Raw genomic sequence first — 15,019 nt, forward strand, 5'->3', positions numbered from 1 at the left:
GCTCAAGAGGGGATCGAAGGAAGTTTAAGAGCATTGATTGACCGACCGATGAAGTCACCGCCCATGATTGTCGCAAGCCATGATGGCGTCGGCGGTTGTCGATTGTCGACCCCTCCCTTGCTCTTCATTGACTTTTCCTCAACTCGTGCCTCAATGCGGACTGCCAACGCATAGGTTCAGTTGGGCTCTGATGCGATGCAGTTGCGAATGCCCATAGTATCTGTGACCATTGGTCCTCCGGAAGAGGAGAAATCGAGACTAAAGCTGATGCTGATGGAATAATGGGCTTTCATTATTATTGAGGGGCGCTGCAAACAATGCTGCAAACAACTAAAACTAACCCACATCCGGGTCCCACCTTTCCGAATCGGGTCGGCAAAAGCTGCCGCCGCCACATGATATCATCCCATGCAAAAAAGACTATGTGTGATTTAGTGTTTGGTTTGGTAGTTACAGATGTGCAGATATCACTGCGAAAACTGCTAGTATGGCCGTAGCTCGTAATGTAATGGTCTTCTGAAGATCGAGAGAAGAGTTCCATATGGGAAAAGAAAAAAAAAAAAGAAAAAGAAAGGAAAATAAACGCCCAGCTCTTATCCTTGATGTTCCATTTCCTTCTATTATGTTGTAAAAACGCCAGATTCCATCTTCCAATCCTGTCCCGCTAGTCCAACCATGCAACATGCGTTGAGAAAACCGTCCCCGACTGTCAAAGGTAGTTCAGAGACGGCATGCGCATTGTGTATATTTCATTGACATGAGCCAGAGTTTAATGCAATGTTGATAGACGTCCCGCGTCCGAGTGGAATTGATTATGTGCGGTGGTGTAGTATGTTTTGTAATAAGAGGGCGAAGCCAGCTATGCCCGGGTTCGTAGCTTGTGCGTGTCTCATGAAGTATCAAAGAAGGTGCGTGTTAAGTTTACCGGGCGCGAGCCTGGACAAGACGCAGCCGGCGGTCATCGTCGTCGTGGGGAGCAGAACGAGAGCCAAGGAAGCCCGTACGAGTATGAAGCGAGTCCAAAGATGGCAAGTACGAGGTGCTCCCACGGCTGCGAATATAAGCCTGCTGGGGCGACTGAGGAGCGGTAGAGACAACGTCCTCGGCAATGACCGCTTGATAATCCGGCAGCGCAGAATCGCAGGGCCGCACACTGCTTCGAACAGCAGTGGAGTAACTGGGGACACGGCTGAGAGTCTCGACCTCGGCATACTGCGGATGGTAAGGCGTAGCCATGCCAGAGTGAATGTGATCGTGACCGATGACTTCATCCGAGGGGCGTCGGGAAAGCTCAGGACTGCCGGGACTGTGGGAATTGGAGCCCGAGCCGGAGGAGGGACCGAAGTAATCGGGAGGAACCCCAAGACGGCGAGTTTCGGTGTCCGAATGTTGTTCGTGATCAGGTGGCGAGGGATGGTTGTGTAGGTTGGCACGAAGGCTTGACAGCCGACTGTGCAGAGCGGACGCCGAAATATCGGTGGTCGTCAAAGCATTCATCGAAGCCAGATTCTCGACGGAGATGTTGCGACTGAGCGCTCCGAAGGGGGTGTGACTGCCGCTTCCCGGTCCGGGTGTCCGGTAACCGGAAGGGTCAAGTTCGCTGTAGAGCTGATCGAACTGGTGCTCGCCGTACAAAGGAGGAGCTTGCTGCGCAATATCGCTAATCGCGCGCTGTGCGGACTGAGGAGTTTGATCGACTAGATTGTTGTTCTCGTCGATGGCGAGGTTGGGCGAAATAAATATCGAGACGGGGAGGGTCGCTCGGAGCTGTCTCGACTGTCAGGAAGGGATTCATCATTAATAATAATAAGAAGAGCTTTGCGTACCTCGCTGACGTGACCGTCCGGGTTGAGCAGCTGTACACGGAATTTGAGCTTATGGCGGATCTTGATGCCGCGCGTGTCGGTGTCTTGCAAGCAGCGAGCGAGCGTCTTCGGCAGGTCCAGATAGCGCGTGAATTGGTATCCTTCAGCCATCTCGTCGATAACATCGATGCCGTTTTCTTCGTCAACTTCATGCTCATCATTCAGAATCGTGCGGGTGCTCTTGTAGGTATTGCGAATGGAATCAGGATCTTCCGGGTTGAGCGTCAAATCGTGACTTTCAATGAGCTGGGAAACGATCTGGCCGATTTTGAGGCCCTTCAGCAGCGGAATGAGCTTGAAATCCACGCGGATGCAGGTTCCAAAAACAACAGCCTTGGTGGGGGTGCTGATCGAGTATTCAATCTTGTTGGGCCATACATTCTCCACCGACTGCAGATTCGCGCGGGTTAGTGGTCAATGCAGATATGCTTGGGATCGGGGCTGCTTACCATAGCATGAGAAAGTTCGAGGGCACTAGCCTCCAGGGTGCGAATGATGCGGAGAGGTCTGCGGACAATGATGTCTTTCATGTACTTGCGCCCAATCTCAGCCTTGAAGCGATATGTGACATATGTGTCGGTCAGACCCTCGACACTCTCAGGCATTGAACCCTCGAGGACGAGGTCGAACGGATACTCGTAGTTACCGGCCGGCAGAACCTCGGTTTTGCTTTTACCCGCCTCTCTGAATCGCCACGTCTTTTCGTAAAAGACCTTCTCCCTCCATGACTTTCTACCGCCGCCAGCAGTAGTCGAAGGCAAGTGCCAGCTATTCGCAGCTGTTAGTACATCCAACGGGGAAGGTTGGCGGCGAGAACGGGGAGGCGATCACATACCAGACACGAGAGATGCCGGTGAGGTGAAGTCGGACGTGTTTGATAGAGAGGGGTTCAGAGAGACAAAGAAGCAGCTTGCCGCTCAAATGAGCACTGGCAGCTTCTTCTTCTCCACCGCGAAATACGATGTAGTCTTCATCTAGCCTGTTGGCGCAAGGGAGAGGGGCATGGTTAGTCAACTCGGAGTCGCAGTCGGCATACCGTACTGACTCACCGGATATCGAAGTATTTCGCATGACTGGCGCCTCCGGCACCAAAGAAACTGAGAGCCATGACGTCTTATTCCAGCGGGCGCTTATCTGCAGCCGCCAGTAGGACAAACGTAGGCCAGGTGAGGGAGAAGGGGGGGGGGGAAGTGTTTGTGATGTGAGATATGGGATGGCAGAATGTGAGTAGTAGTAGTAGTAGTAATAGTAGTAGTGGGAGGGAGGGGGAGATAAATGTAATAAATTAGACTCGAAAAAAGGAGGACCCCGGCAGAAAAATCCAAAGGGGAAAATGAAAAAGAAAAAAAGAAGAGGAAAAAAAACCCCCCCGATGATGCGACGGGGGGCCGAGAAATAAAATAAAGGTGAATTAAAATGGAAGGGAAAAAAAAAACGAAAAGGCAAAAAATAAGCCTGGCAGTAATCAGAATTCCGTATAGAAAGGAATCAATGGGTCAACAACGGAGGGTCCCACAGCCTAAGCAAGGAAATGGTGGTTGGTGGAGCCCCGAGGGAAGTGAGTCTGCAGGCCGTTTCCGTCACAGGGCCTTTTTTCGGAGTATCGCTTCGTCGTGAAGGCCGGCTGTGGCAAGGCGGGAACCGTAGGTAGAAAGTAAAAACTACTCAATTGGAAGAATTGATTGATGGATTCTTGGGTCGGAGAAAAATTTTGGGGTGGTGAGAACCGGAGTTGATACGATCAACTCCAGATTAACACTGAATGGTTAGACTAAAGATAGAACTAGAATAGCCGATGATGATGATGATTATCATTATCAGTATCAGCTGAGCCAAGTCATCCAGGGGGAGATAAGAAACAGTCCATGAACCCTGAATGAAACGTGTGACAAACAAAGCCAGATCCAGTGACAGGTCAATGAAGAAATGAATGACCTACCAGATTAATCGCAGAGAGTCAGTCACTGAGTATTCAATAGTAGATCAATTTCAATCATAGCCCCAGAGACAACATCAAAGTACACAGTAACATTCGCTATCCGCAGTGGGATCCGGAGGTCTTATTTAGTCTTCATGAATCTATGTAGTCCACCCAATCCTTTGAGACCTTTTCCGTCGTCTGGACTGATCAGACCCTCGTAAGATCAGCCTTAGACGGCTGTGTGGTTATCCGGCGGGTGGCTATGGGCTACACGTAATTCAGGTACAACAGCCACTCCGATGAGTCGCAATAACGACGATCAATATAACGATAGGGGTTACCCGGTACGCTGGAGTAGGCTAATGGCAAAGAATGCCCACGCACAGAGAGAGAGAGAGAGAGAGAGACTCCGAGTCAGGCAGAGAAGGGGGGGAAGCGAGGGAAATGCATGCTTCGGGATCATCCTTCCCGCATGTCTAGTCTCCTGGAGGTAAATCAATTCATCAAAATACCCGGTGCATGTTCCCCGCTGCTACCTCTCCCTTCCATTAACCTCAATTCGAATCCAGTTAAACAGACAGCAGAAAGAAGAATCAGTACCCGGTTTTTCACTGGGTTTCTGGTAGTTCCATTCACACCTACCCCTCCATTTCATGGACATTCAAGCACACGCACGCTTAAGCCATACAGTCGCAGGTCGCACTGCAGCAGCTTTTGATCCCACCTGCAGGAAGCATGCGAAAGATCGTAACCAATTCACCCTAGTATTCGTCACTCCTGGCGCCCCACAAGGGTGATCTGCTTATCATGCTACCAACAGGCCCTGCAACATTCAGTATCATATGTTGTTCGCTTGCTGCAGTGATATTTCTCCCCCTCTCTCCTCCGCACGGAAAAATTCATGCAGTCCTCCCCGAGATCAACTACCGAGTGGCATGACATTCAGCCACACGAGTCAATGCCAATTCCTTTTAGGCATGGGTATTATTGGTTAGAGGCGAAACAAGCAAGCTCACAAAGCAACCGAAGAGGAAAGGATATTGCGGAGCAGGTTCAGTGAGCAATTGTGACAGCAACACGTCCAGAGCTCAAGAATGTCCAAGATGAAGCTCAACTGGTCGCTCACCCATGTAGTACCTGAAGTGGAGTACGTTAATGCATCCATTTCGATTTCTTCGGGCAGCACTATTAGCGTTCCGGACCACACTCCACCACGGGTATCTTTGACAGTTGAAGTTAGCAATCTGAATCGGTGTGAGGGATATTAGACCACCCAATTGCGCCGCTATCCGACCTCAGTCAGTCCGAGGAGGGGCAGGGTTCTGAGACCTGATATTGGCGGGGCGCTGGCGTAATCTCTGGCGCAACAGGCGGAGGTTTGACCACCAGCGTTACATTGGACCTTCCGTGCCTGAGACAAATAAGAGAGTTGCTCTGTCAAGCCTTGGTAGGGCAGGTTCTAAGTTTCTATGACTATTTTCAGAGCAGAGTCTGTAGGTCAATGTAGCTCGGATCGCTGAAGCTTTCGTCGTCCTCTTCTGCAGCTCAGCCCGGCGCATGAGGATGCAGAGCAAACACACACACACCCTGGGCATGGCTTTAGCCATCTTCACTTCAAACGCTAAGAATCAATAGTCGAAAGACAAGGGCATTCCGGCGCACATTCAAAGTCACGTACGAGGGATCATTTATCAGAAACAAGATTTCATGGGAGGGCGCGACCGACCGACCGGCTTCTAGAACTGACAGTTCGATCTCGGAGTTGTCAGTAGTGCTTCCGACCATACAGTAGGAGGAGTGGACCCGGGTAGACTCTGAAGTTTGATGTGTATCACACACCGCAAAGTTATCGGGCACTCTCGGAGACTGCTCCGGTAAGAACTTAAAGGTCGGGGAGAACCGCATCCCTTTCGGCGGCCAGCCGTCATCTACCCGAATTTTCAATGCTTATCGCACGCTACGGAGTATGAAATGCTTGAAATGCGGCTTGGATGCCTGCTTGGAAGCCGAAGAGACCAATCGACCAAAACCGGTCCTCGACCGGTAAAAATGACGCGGGTTCAGGTCCTCGCGAAGGGAAAATGTCGCGGCTCTTGACGCAACCCATGATGCGACGAGACAGTCCAGGCCCCTTTGGCAGGTGCTAAGATTTTCGGCGGAAGAAGAGCCAGGGCCCCACTGCTCCGTTGTCAACAGAGATTTCGGTCCCTGAGGCAGGAGGCTCACTGAATTGGTCAGGTCCGCAAATCACTATCTATGACGGATAGGACAATTGTATGCTAGTAGAAAACGGTGAGTCGAAATCCACGGAGGAGTGATTTGCAGAACCACATCGAGTGATCAGTGATCACATCATCCGAGCCAGAAAAGTCGATCAGGTGGGCCGGAAAGACAAGGATCATAATTCAATCCCAGCGGCCCACTTGCGATTTGTGGCTTCCGATGCTGCAAACCACAGATCATGATAAACCAACACCTTCCCAGCCCGAACACTCTTGCTTGCATTTCTTGCACTCTCCTGTGTTCAGGTGTGGATTGTTATACGGATTTGATTTCAGGCGGCTGCGGAGACTCCTTTACTGTCTTCATGGTTGTGCGCAACGGAGATCGACAGTAGGTTGGTTCTCTTGCAGCCACACATTTCGAGTACGGGCTTGAACTGGCACGTAAGCTCTTCGCCTGTATCGGGCAATGATCATTTGAAGATGAAGCGTCCATGCCAGTCCGGTGTGTATTGCCACTGACAGGAGTACCAAAGTCCGAATTATTCAGTTGCCCAACCAGTCTAGACGAAGCACGGACCCGGAAAGACTCAAAAGAAAAGACTAAGACAAGGCACGGAATGCCGTGCTCCGTCCAAGTCCAGGGCCTATGGCCCATAGGCCTTGTCGGCTTGCCGAATGCTCTGGCCTGCGGCCCAGCCCTGTGCTGTCCGGTGTGCTCATTCGGCATAGGCCTGCCGTCATTCCATTATCAGTGATTCAGTGATAGGAAACTCACTCCCAGTTCACCAATCATGCGATGAGATCAGCATGGCTTCTCTAACTAGCGGATTGACGCGACCAAGTAGGCTGCTGCCTCAGGGATTAGATAGCGATGAGAAAATTCGGTCGAGCAGCCAGCCCACTCTCCCCCTGCAGCAGTAGTGATCAGTTAGTGTGCTTCAGTCAGATGGTTCAGTTAGTGGTCGTAGCGAGTGGAATCATTGGCAGGCCAGCTTAGCCAGGCACAAAGCACGGACACCTTTAGTGTTTATTTGTGTGTGGTGTTGGGCAGCCAATCTTTTCTTTCTCGATTAAGCCTGTTGGTGCCTCAGGAACGAACCGCGACAAACCAGTCAAACCGACAAGCGGACAGCACGTGGTGTGCCTCGACCAGCCGTTCGGGTTTCTTTCCCCGACTGCTTATCATAAACAACCCCTCCTTACGATCAACTGAATGTCCGATTGTCGCAACAAATCCCCCTTTGTTATCAATTTACCCGATTTACGCGGCTTGCCTGCCGAGGTTCGCTGCACTTCTGGCCGCCACCATCATCATGATCAATTCATCCTCATTCCATGAGCTCACGTGTAGTAAGGCAAATGGCGCCATACCTGTTCTCGATCATGGCTTGATGGTGAAGCTTGCCGTGATCCTTTCCCGGAGTGCTAAGGCGCCTAAAATCAAATGAGGGCCGGAAAATATCTTTGCAGCTGGGTCATCCGATGGCACATGCAGATCAGGGTGAGATCTACCCTTTCATCCACTCGTACCCACTCTCTGCTTATCGTACTGTTGTCTGCTGGGGTCACCAGTGTGATTTGGTGATTGCGCAATTGCCAGCAGTTGCCCCCACTCGTGCACATCCGGCCTGGACAACGGCCTTCTGACGATCGATTTCACGGGTAATACATACTTCATTAGGAGCGGACTACCCCGAGGGACTGCTTTCTGCTCGTGTGTGAACTCATCATCATCACAACATCTCTGTGGCGGACGACCATGACGTACTGCTACCATTATCATCAACCGCATACCTCCTGGACGTTGCTCGACAAACCGGGCGCTTTGTCCACAAAAGCCACCCTTTTAATAGAACGGCCTGGATCTGTATGTGCATTTGATCCCAGACACCTTCCCGTGTAGTCCTCCCAGCGGGAACCCAGCAACACTGACGCGAGGAGTAGTGCGTCAAGACCTGCCATGCCACCCGAGCAAGATCACCCGGATCGTCAGATGCGTCATATCCGAGCTTTGACCCGGGGTGCTGGTCAAAGACGTTGTTTCCACTGACACCCTGCGATCCGTTCCGGGAAGGGCCAAAGAAGGTATTCCCGGGCGAGGGACCGCGCTTCGAATGTTGGTGTACAGGCCACCTGCGCATTGTGGCATTCGCTGCATACATCCAAGAAATGAGCTGCTTATGTCGGCTGACTCTTACGCTCATACCGCTCAGGATTTCCAGAAATTCTGTCTACCAGGATACGACGTGTATAAGCACCACCGCCGATTCATATTCGCTTACATTCTAGTCCATCTTGTGCGGTGACCTTGCAGGAGCCGAATGATGCAAAGCGCCCATGCAGCCACTTCATTGGATCACTCCGATTCGCGATGGCGGTACTTGTGTAGTGCTAGGTTGCCTGTGTTCACGGGCTGCTACACTAGCTTTGCTGCAAGCTTTGAGTAGGTAAACCCATCGTCTGAGACAACAAGTCGAGGCCAGGAAACCTGGATCGCCTCGACAGCACTGATCTTTACCCAGCATGACAGTGGCACTACAACTGCTGTTCACTGCAAGTAGATCCCCTGATCAACTCTTTTCGCAACCTGCTGCAGCAGTGTCATTATGTCGTTCGTGAGACCTGCTGGACTCGATGCGCAGGTCAAACGCCGTCCATGAGCAGCAGCATTACCTTTTCACGTTGCTCACCTGCATGCTGAATAGCCTTGCTATCTTGGCTTTGAACAATGTAATCTAAGCCTCGCGTGCAGATTCTGACAGCAGGGCGCAAGATTTGGCTTGATCTCAGCATGTCGTGGCTGTGTATGTGCTATTTCCGGCGCATGCTCCCAATTCGACTCGTAAACGACTCTCCCACCCACGAAACCGCAATGCCTCAATCGTCCAGGCAGACTTCTTTTAGCCATAGCTCTCAGCAGTCGAGCAATATCATCGATATTAAAAATGGGGAAGATAAACCCCAGGTAGGTGACGTAGCCAAGATATGTGACCTCCGAGGAATAAGTAGACAACTACCTCCAGTAGTCATAATTTCAGAACACGATATCTCGTACTTCTGATTGAGCATCACGCATCCCCCCTACTTGACCAGACTACAGCTCAACATAAGCGCAGAGATATACTCCACTGCATCCACTGAGCACCAAGCATACCATCATCCTACCCAAAGCACGAGAGAGCATCTCTCAGACACATGACAAGATCCAAGACCCCGTCCGCTCCTCAAATGATGCAGTATCCCTCCGAGTAATGTATATCAAACAGTAATGCAACCACTTGCAGTATACCGGCTAGTGACCGAGACGAAAGCAGACGACCAAGGGAAGTAGAGGCTGCCAGCCGCCAGTCTAGACATTCAACTTCATCGTCACTACAATCGGCTTCTATACTCCACACAAGTGCAAGTTCCACCTCATCCAAACATCTAATCCACCCTTCTCCCCCGCCCGCCCAAAGTAACATGATCTAAAAGACATTCTTCAATCTCCAATGAAATCCTATAATTACAAACACAATCCACCCCATGGTTTAGTATAAACACCCACGCGAGGAGGACACAACTCACCCTCTAGCACTGTCCCAGTGCAGGCTATACCACAATCAAACCCACTCTCCTCACATCGCCATACATATATAAATATTACTAAGCAGAGAGCATAAACAGAAGCAAGGAAGGAAGCCCTCTCGACTCCAGCGAGTAGACTCCCAAGGGAGAAAAGGAAGAGAAATCACTTCGGCGCCTCTCCCCTATCTCCCTCCCCATCACCACCAAGAAACCAGCTAAGCTAGCCAGCTAGCACACTGCAGTTCCCGCAGAATTTCCCTCGTGCCACCATAGACTTCCCAGGCATCAACCATCACCCCCACACCTCCTCAGCCAGGTCAACAAAGCAGCGGGCACTACTGGCGGGGGCAAGACCAAGAAACCCCCTCCGGAATTTCTCCTCCTCCTCTGCATCTGCTGCACGCAGAAGGATGGCGCGCGCACGTAAGATAAACCACCCCCCTCTAGAAAATCCACCCCAGAATAATCCACACCAAAACCCCCGCCGTGACCACAATCCCCGCGACCTTCAAAACAGCTACCGTATCGCCCTGCCGCGCCATGCGGGTTAATCTGCTCGCGCTACCTTTGAGGTTCGTGGATAGGGAGGAGAAGACCTGGTTCTGTGAGAGATATTAGTCGCTTGTCCGGATTCCATCCCTCCTCCACCTCAATGAAGAGCAAAGAGAAAACAGCAAAATCCCAGACCTCCTGCCGCCCCCGCCCCCCGACCTTCACTGCGATGTCTTGACGTGACGACGAAGGTCAGAGAGGGGAAACGCCCGCAGAATTGCTCGACACACACACCACGCACCACACCCAAATCAAAAGTGAAAAAAAAAGTCAAAGACTAACCGAGTGGTCCAACGTCTCCTGATCCCTCGCATTATCGTAGATATCGATCGTCACGGACTTGAGAGCGGAGACCTTCGAGGAGAGGGAGTTGAGAAGGGCGTTATTTTGTCTGGTTTTTAGATGGAAAGGAGTAGATCAGTAAGAGTTGCCAACACAGGTACCAACACAGAGTCAAAGCATTTCCAAGCGGTAGCAAAGGTGATTTGCTTCCTCGGAGTAGCCAGGGTTTATTCAGGAACGGTCAGGAACGTCGTAAGGGAAGGACGTACTGTTCGCGCTCGTAGGCTTCGGCCATTTTATGCCAGTCCCGTCGGGGGGGGGGGGGGGGGGGGGGGGGGGGGGGGTGGGCTTCGGTGTGTGGTCCGTACGATGAAAGTTGGGTTGTAATTCGTGGAAGGTGACTCGTAGGCTGATATCAAAGCAAGCCTGGTTCAGGTAGTGGAATTATGGATGTGGGCTATCTGCACCTTGAAGCAAGGAAGTACGGAGAAGTACGGAGTACGGAGTAGATGACGCTGTGGAGGCTTTGTGGGGAGACGATTGTCACGTGCATGCCTCATCGCCAGGTCGCGGCCTCCATTCGTGAGCGTTGGGCGGCTGACGCTACAACTACTAGTATAGTATATACTCTAGTATAAATACTCAGATAAATTCTTATACTTGCTGGTTTTCTCCACGCACACACACACACCAATCAGTGACACCCGCCAAACGGCGACTAGCTCAGTCGGTGTTCAGGTCTATAATAAAATAATGCGTTAATACAGACAATCAAGAATAGAAATCAAGCAAACCCCTCTCGCTATGCGATCAAATCAAGCCAAGGCAACAGGTCATATCAGGCACTACCCCATGATGGCATCGTGGAATATTCAAAGGTGCACTATATAGGCTGGTCCACAGCAGCTCTCCTGGGAGTATAGTGGACTATGGAGAAAAAAAAAAAAAAGAAAAGACTCCCAAATCCTTTTCTTCCCCTGCGCTATTCGCCACATATCGCCGGGTCCACAGATAGGAGCCATCACCAGTGTACAAAGCATGCAAAAGTCGTCCACCTGACTGAGGCAGGGGATAGAAATGCTCGCCATTGCCTCCACCGTAGCAGAGGAACAGGCTGTCCATGATTACTACCACATATCATCTTCGTCGTCGTCCAACTGCATGTCATCTCCAAATGTGGAATGACCATATTGACTATGGCCAGGACCGTATGCGTTTCCACTGTCATAGCCATCTTTACTGCCGCGCGACTGGGACCGGTATTGATCGTGCTGATCACCACCATATTCATACATCTGAGGGTCGTCGTAGGAGCTGTCTGTATATTGCTGCTGCTCCTGAGCCTGCAAGAGGAAAAGAACGTCAGCAGTGGCCGATCGTGGCACGGGGGCCCAAAACTCACCTCTTGATACCGCTGATACTGTTGGTACTCCTCTTGTTGTCGTTGCTGTTGCCTTTGAGCCGCTGATGTTGCGAGCATCATGTGCGGGTGCATCTGCTGCACCTTGGCCAAGTATGAGTACATGAAATTGCTCAACAGAACCTGGGAATATAACGCGCGGCGAGGATTCGCAAGCTTGATGTGTGCCATTCGGTAAATTGCTCTCTCTTCCAGGATGGAGAACCGAGTCCAGGCATAATCGATATCCGGTCGCAACTCTCGGACTGGCGGCTCCGGCGATAGATTTCGAGAGGAGCTCTTCTTATGGTGATGCCCACTATCTCCATTGCTCTTTTTCCTGCCACCACCGAAGATATGTGAAAATAGCCCCGACTCCTTCTCCTTCTTCGACTCTCCAGAAGCTCTGCGTGTGTTATCTTTGCGTCGTTCATCCTCCAACTTCGGATCCAACCGGTCCATTACAAGGCTTTCGCGGCCACGTTGGCTAGTCTCATTGGACGACGGAGAGGGGTGAGGTGCGTCATTGGATTTATCCGCAGACTTCGCTTTGTGCCTCTTTGAGTCGCTGTCCTTGTCTTTCTTCTTGTCCTTATCCTTCTCCTTCTCCTCGTTGCCCAGAAGCCAGTGCCAGCTCGATTTACGTCCTCCTTCTGATTCCTTCTTGTCCTTTGATTTCTTCGACTCGGATTTCTTCTCGTCAGGCTTCCGTTCATCTGACTTGCGATCTTCCGACGCGGTTGGAATAAATGAAAGGCTGTCGGTTCGCATGGTATTGCCGGGTAGGGGTTGTGGGTTGTTGGCGAAGTCGTTAAGGGTGGGCGCGGCATCAGTCGCATGCGTACGACTGAGCCCGGAGCGTTTCATCGGAGGCCGCTCATGAGATCGATCTGTTGTCGCAGGGCTCTTGGGCGGCGGAGCTTGCTGAGAACTCGGGCTGGGAGGTGTGGCATTGCTTTCGGGAGGCGGGGTCTCGACTATCTGAGGAATCTTCTGTTCGGAGGATGGAATGTTCAATGTCGAGCGTCCATTTGAGCTGATCCGCGAATGCCATTGTTGACGTTCAGGTGAAGGAGCGCTTGCCCGACCTGATAGATCTGGGAGAACGGAATCACTTACTGGGGGTGCTGGTTCGGAAGCCGAATCCGAGGTGAGACTGGATGCTGTGCCAGGGGTATGCGGTGCTGCTGGAGCAGACTTGGCCAAGGCCTGCGCCCGTGTTACACTCGGCGTGGGATCAGTCGACACCCGTGCCAGACCCTTGGCCGCGGGTCCAGCCGAGGGATCATTCCCGTCCGCCGATTTGCCTACCCGTTTGGAGTATGGGGCTTTCTCTCCTTTTCGTAAGCTTCCAGCCTTGCGGTATTGAGTTCTGGTAGAGCGTCGAAGGCTGTGACCCGGAGGAGCCGGAGGAAGGATAGGTCTATCTTCGTCGGTCGAGAGCCCGAGCTTTTGGATGTCACTGAGTAATGACGAAGCACTGGGTGTGCGCGGGTTCGAGTCATCGACCAAGGTCTCCAGTTGGTGCAGATTCGGACTCAACGATTCTTTCTGCGTCTGCGAGCGTTTACGCTCCAGCCGTTCTGCGCCATCCGTATAGCCATGAGAGCTATCGATTTGCCTTGAAAGCATAGACCGCTTCCGCCTGAGTCCTCCGCTCGCGCCATCCCGATCCGAACCTAAAGTTGAGAAATCGCCGGATTTCCGTTTGATCATATCTGCCTTGCTTTCGAGGAAAGACTTGAACTCCATCGGTGCCAGCTCCGGGTGTAGCCGGGCCGGGACCCAGAACAGGCGGGCAGCATCGTTCTCGTCGTCGGAGGGAGAGGGTGCAATCGACGGGACTGAAAAGCTCGGCAAGTCAGGATCCCCGGCAGCTGCTACATCCATCGACATCCGTCGGATTGCAGCCAGGTTGCTCAGCTCTTGTGCGACGGCGGCGGGGTTGGACTCGTAATCGATATCGTTCAGAGGAAAAGAGGTAGTAGCGGTGTCGGTGGAGCCGGGGGAGGCGGTCGACGCGGGAGACGTCGGGCTGCTCTCCAGAGACTTGGGACCCTGCGCCCATGTTTGCCCATTGACAGGTCGTTGGGTCACTTCACTCAGATGATTTTTCACTTGTAGAGACTGTGGAGAGGTCGGAGATTCGCAGCCGGCGAGGTTTGGAGGGATGATCGTGATGGCTTCGCTCAAGCCCGAGGATATATAGCTGAGGCGCCGGGAATCGCGTTTGTCGTAATCATCTTCGTACATATGGCCGATGGCCTCGGTCACATGATGGCTTGGGTCGCTGATTGACAGCTGAGGGACATGCCCTCGCCGCGTCGCGTATCCTCCTCCAGGCTCAGAGGGGCTCGGTGAAGCCTAGACAATCAGGAGAGCTTTTATTAGACGCAATCCCGCAATCATAGGTAGTTGAAACAGGGGGTCGGTTCAGGTCCCACAGCACGTCGGCAGGCAATGGGCAATGGTACCAGCAGCGAGCACGAGAGCACAGTTGAGTAAGAACGGAAAGATAAAAGACTCAAAACACAGACGCCCTTGTCCAGTGCTGAAAGGGGTGCACCCATTACAGGGACCGGGGGCGGGGGAGAAAGTACAAAGAAGAGAACGTGACGCACCTGCATGGGAACAAATAATTCGGAGGAGGGGGAGCTAAAAGGCAAGCGTCCCGAGGTTCACAAAGGACCAGGAACTTAGCCTGGCAGAGAGGAGGTCAATGTACCACCAGGGTCGCAGAAGTAGACAAGTAAAGGATAGTCATGGAATCATCAGAGCGGGGAAAAGTATTGTCGACGAAGAGGAGCAACCACCAGGGTGACCAGGAGTGAGCAGCGACGATGACGGCTAGGCATCCGGCGACCAAACGTCCAGGGAGGTGGGAGGGTAGAGTAGCGAGCAGTCTCGACTTGGAGATGAAGAGGGGAGGGGGAGGGGAGGGAAGTGAAAGGAGAAAAAGCAGGATTGAAGAATCAGAAGGAGGAGGAGGAGAAGAGCCAGGGAACGAGGCTGAGGAGAAGGGGAGTGGCCGTGGTTGTTGCTATTTGGTTGGTGGTGAAGGAAAAGGATAATAGGGAAAGGATGAGAAAGATGGGGAAATTCACAGCAGTTGGAAGTCAAGTTAACTTAGTAACTTAGTAGTAGTAGTAGTAGTAATACTAAGAGGTAAGTACCACCATTGCCTGCCTGCACCAAGTAAAGAAAAAAG

At 52.0% G+C, this 15,019-nt stretch overlaps 5 protein-coding genes across 5 annotated transcripts; all 5 read right to left on the bottom strand.

Annotated features, from left to right (window-relative positions):
* Positions 1–404: 404 nt before the first annotated feature.
* On the bottom strand, positions 405–802 carry BP01DRAFT_52287 (uncharacterized protein). The gene has a single exon (XM_025579922.1). The coding sequence runs from the start codon at positions 682–684 to the stop codon at positions 451–453; it is 234 nt and encodes a 77-aa protein (XP_025431030.1). The 5' UTR covers positions 685–802; the 3' UTR covers positions 405–450.
* Positions 427–3,048, bottom strand: BP01DRAFT_391997 (arrestin family protein). The gene is made up of 5 exons (XM_025578113.1): positions 2,915–3,048; positions 2,701–2,844; positions 2,315–2,633; positions 1,827–2,255; positions 427–1,767 (listed from the first exon to the last, which is right to left on the bottom strand). The coding sequence occupies exons 1-5, from the start codon at positions 2,971–2,973 to the stop codon at positions 922–924; spliced, it is 1,797 nt and encodes a 598-aa protein (XP_025431031.1). The 5' UTR covers positions 2,974–3,048; the 3' UTR covers positions 427–921.
* Positions 3,049–4,699: 1,651 nt separating this feature from the next.
* On the bottom strand, positions 4,700–5,648 carry BP01DRAFT_356965 (uncharacterized protein). The gene has a single exon (XM_025575084.1). The coding sequence runs from the start codon at positions 5,391–5,393 to the stop codon at positions 5,178–5,180; it is 216 nt and encodes a 71-aa protein (XP_025431032.1). The 5' UTR covers positions 5,394–5,648; the 3' UTR covers positions 4,700–5,177.
* A 4,373-nt stretch (positions 5,649–10,021) lies between these two features.
* BP01DRAFT_297198 (SNARE domain- containing protein) lies at positions 10,022–10,707 on the bottom strand (the record flags this gene model as incomplete). Its single annotated transcript, XM_025571871.1, has 3 exons — positions 10,022–10,180; positions 10,413–10,521; positions 10,682–10,707. 3 exons carry the CDS (start codon positions 10,705–10,707, stop codon positions 10,022–10,024), a joined length of 294 nt encoding a protein of 97 aa, XP_025431033.1.
* Positions 10,708–11,356: 649 nt separating this feature from the next.
* On the bottom strand, positions 11,357–14,544 carry BP01DRAFT_52443 (putative telomere silencing protein Zds1). Its single transcript, XM_025579923.1, has 3 exons — positions 14,433–14,544; positions 11,815–14,175; positions 11,357–11,755 (listed from the first exon to the last, which is right to left on the bottom strand). Exons 1-3 carry the CDS (start codon positions 14,436–14,438, stop codon positions 11,540–11,542), a joined length of 2,583 nt encoding a protein of 860 aa, XP_025431034.1. The 5' UTR covers positions 14,439–14,544; the 3' UTR covers positions 11,357–11,539.
* Positions 14,545–15,019: the final 475 nt, after the last annotated feature.

This window comes from Aspergillus saccharolyticus (genome assembly GCF_003184585.1).
Source record: "Aspergillus saccharolyticus JOP 1030-1 unplaced genomic scaffold BP01scaffold_16, whole genome shotgun sequence".
Taxonomy (NCBI): Eukaryota; Fungi; Ascomycota; class Eurotiomycetes; order Eurotiales; family Aspergillaceae; genus Aspergillus; species Aspergillus saccharolyticus.

Excerpts from the sequence above, each read along its gene's own strand:
- BP01DRAFT_356965 (XM_025575084.1), bottom strand. The coding sequence starts at position 5,393 with ATGGCTAAAGCCATGCCCAGGGTGTGTGTGTGTTTGCTCTGCATCCTC.
- BP01DRAFT_52443 (XM_025579923.1), bottom strand. Across the intron at positions 11,756-11,814 it reads AGTATCAGCGGTATCAAGAG|GCTCAGGAGCAGCAGCAATA; the intron begins GTGAGTTTTGGG and ends TTCCTCTTGCAG.
- BP01DRAFT_52287 (XM_025579922.1), bottom strand. The coding sequence starts at position 684 with ATGTTGCATGGTTGGACTAGCGGGACAGGATTGGAAGATGGAATCTGG.
- BP01DRAFT_391997 (XM_025578113.1), bottom strand. The coding sequence starts at position 2,973 with ATGGCTCTCAGTTTCTTTGGTGCCGGAGGCGCCAGTCATGCGAAATAC. Across the intron at positions 2,634-2,700 it reads ACCGGCATCTCTCGTGTCTG|CTGGCACTTGCCTTCGACTA; the intron begins GTATGTGATCGC and ends AGCTGCGAATAG. Across the intron at positions 2,256-2,314 it reads TCGAACTTTCTCATGCTATG|TCGGTGGAGAATGTATGGCC; the intron begins GTAAGCAGCCCC and ends GCGAATCTGCAG.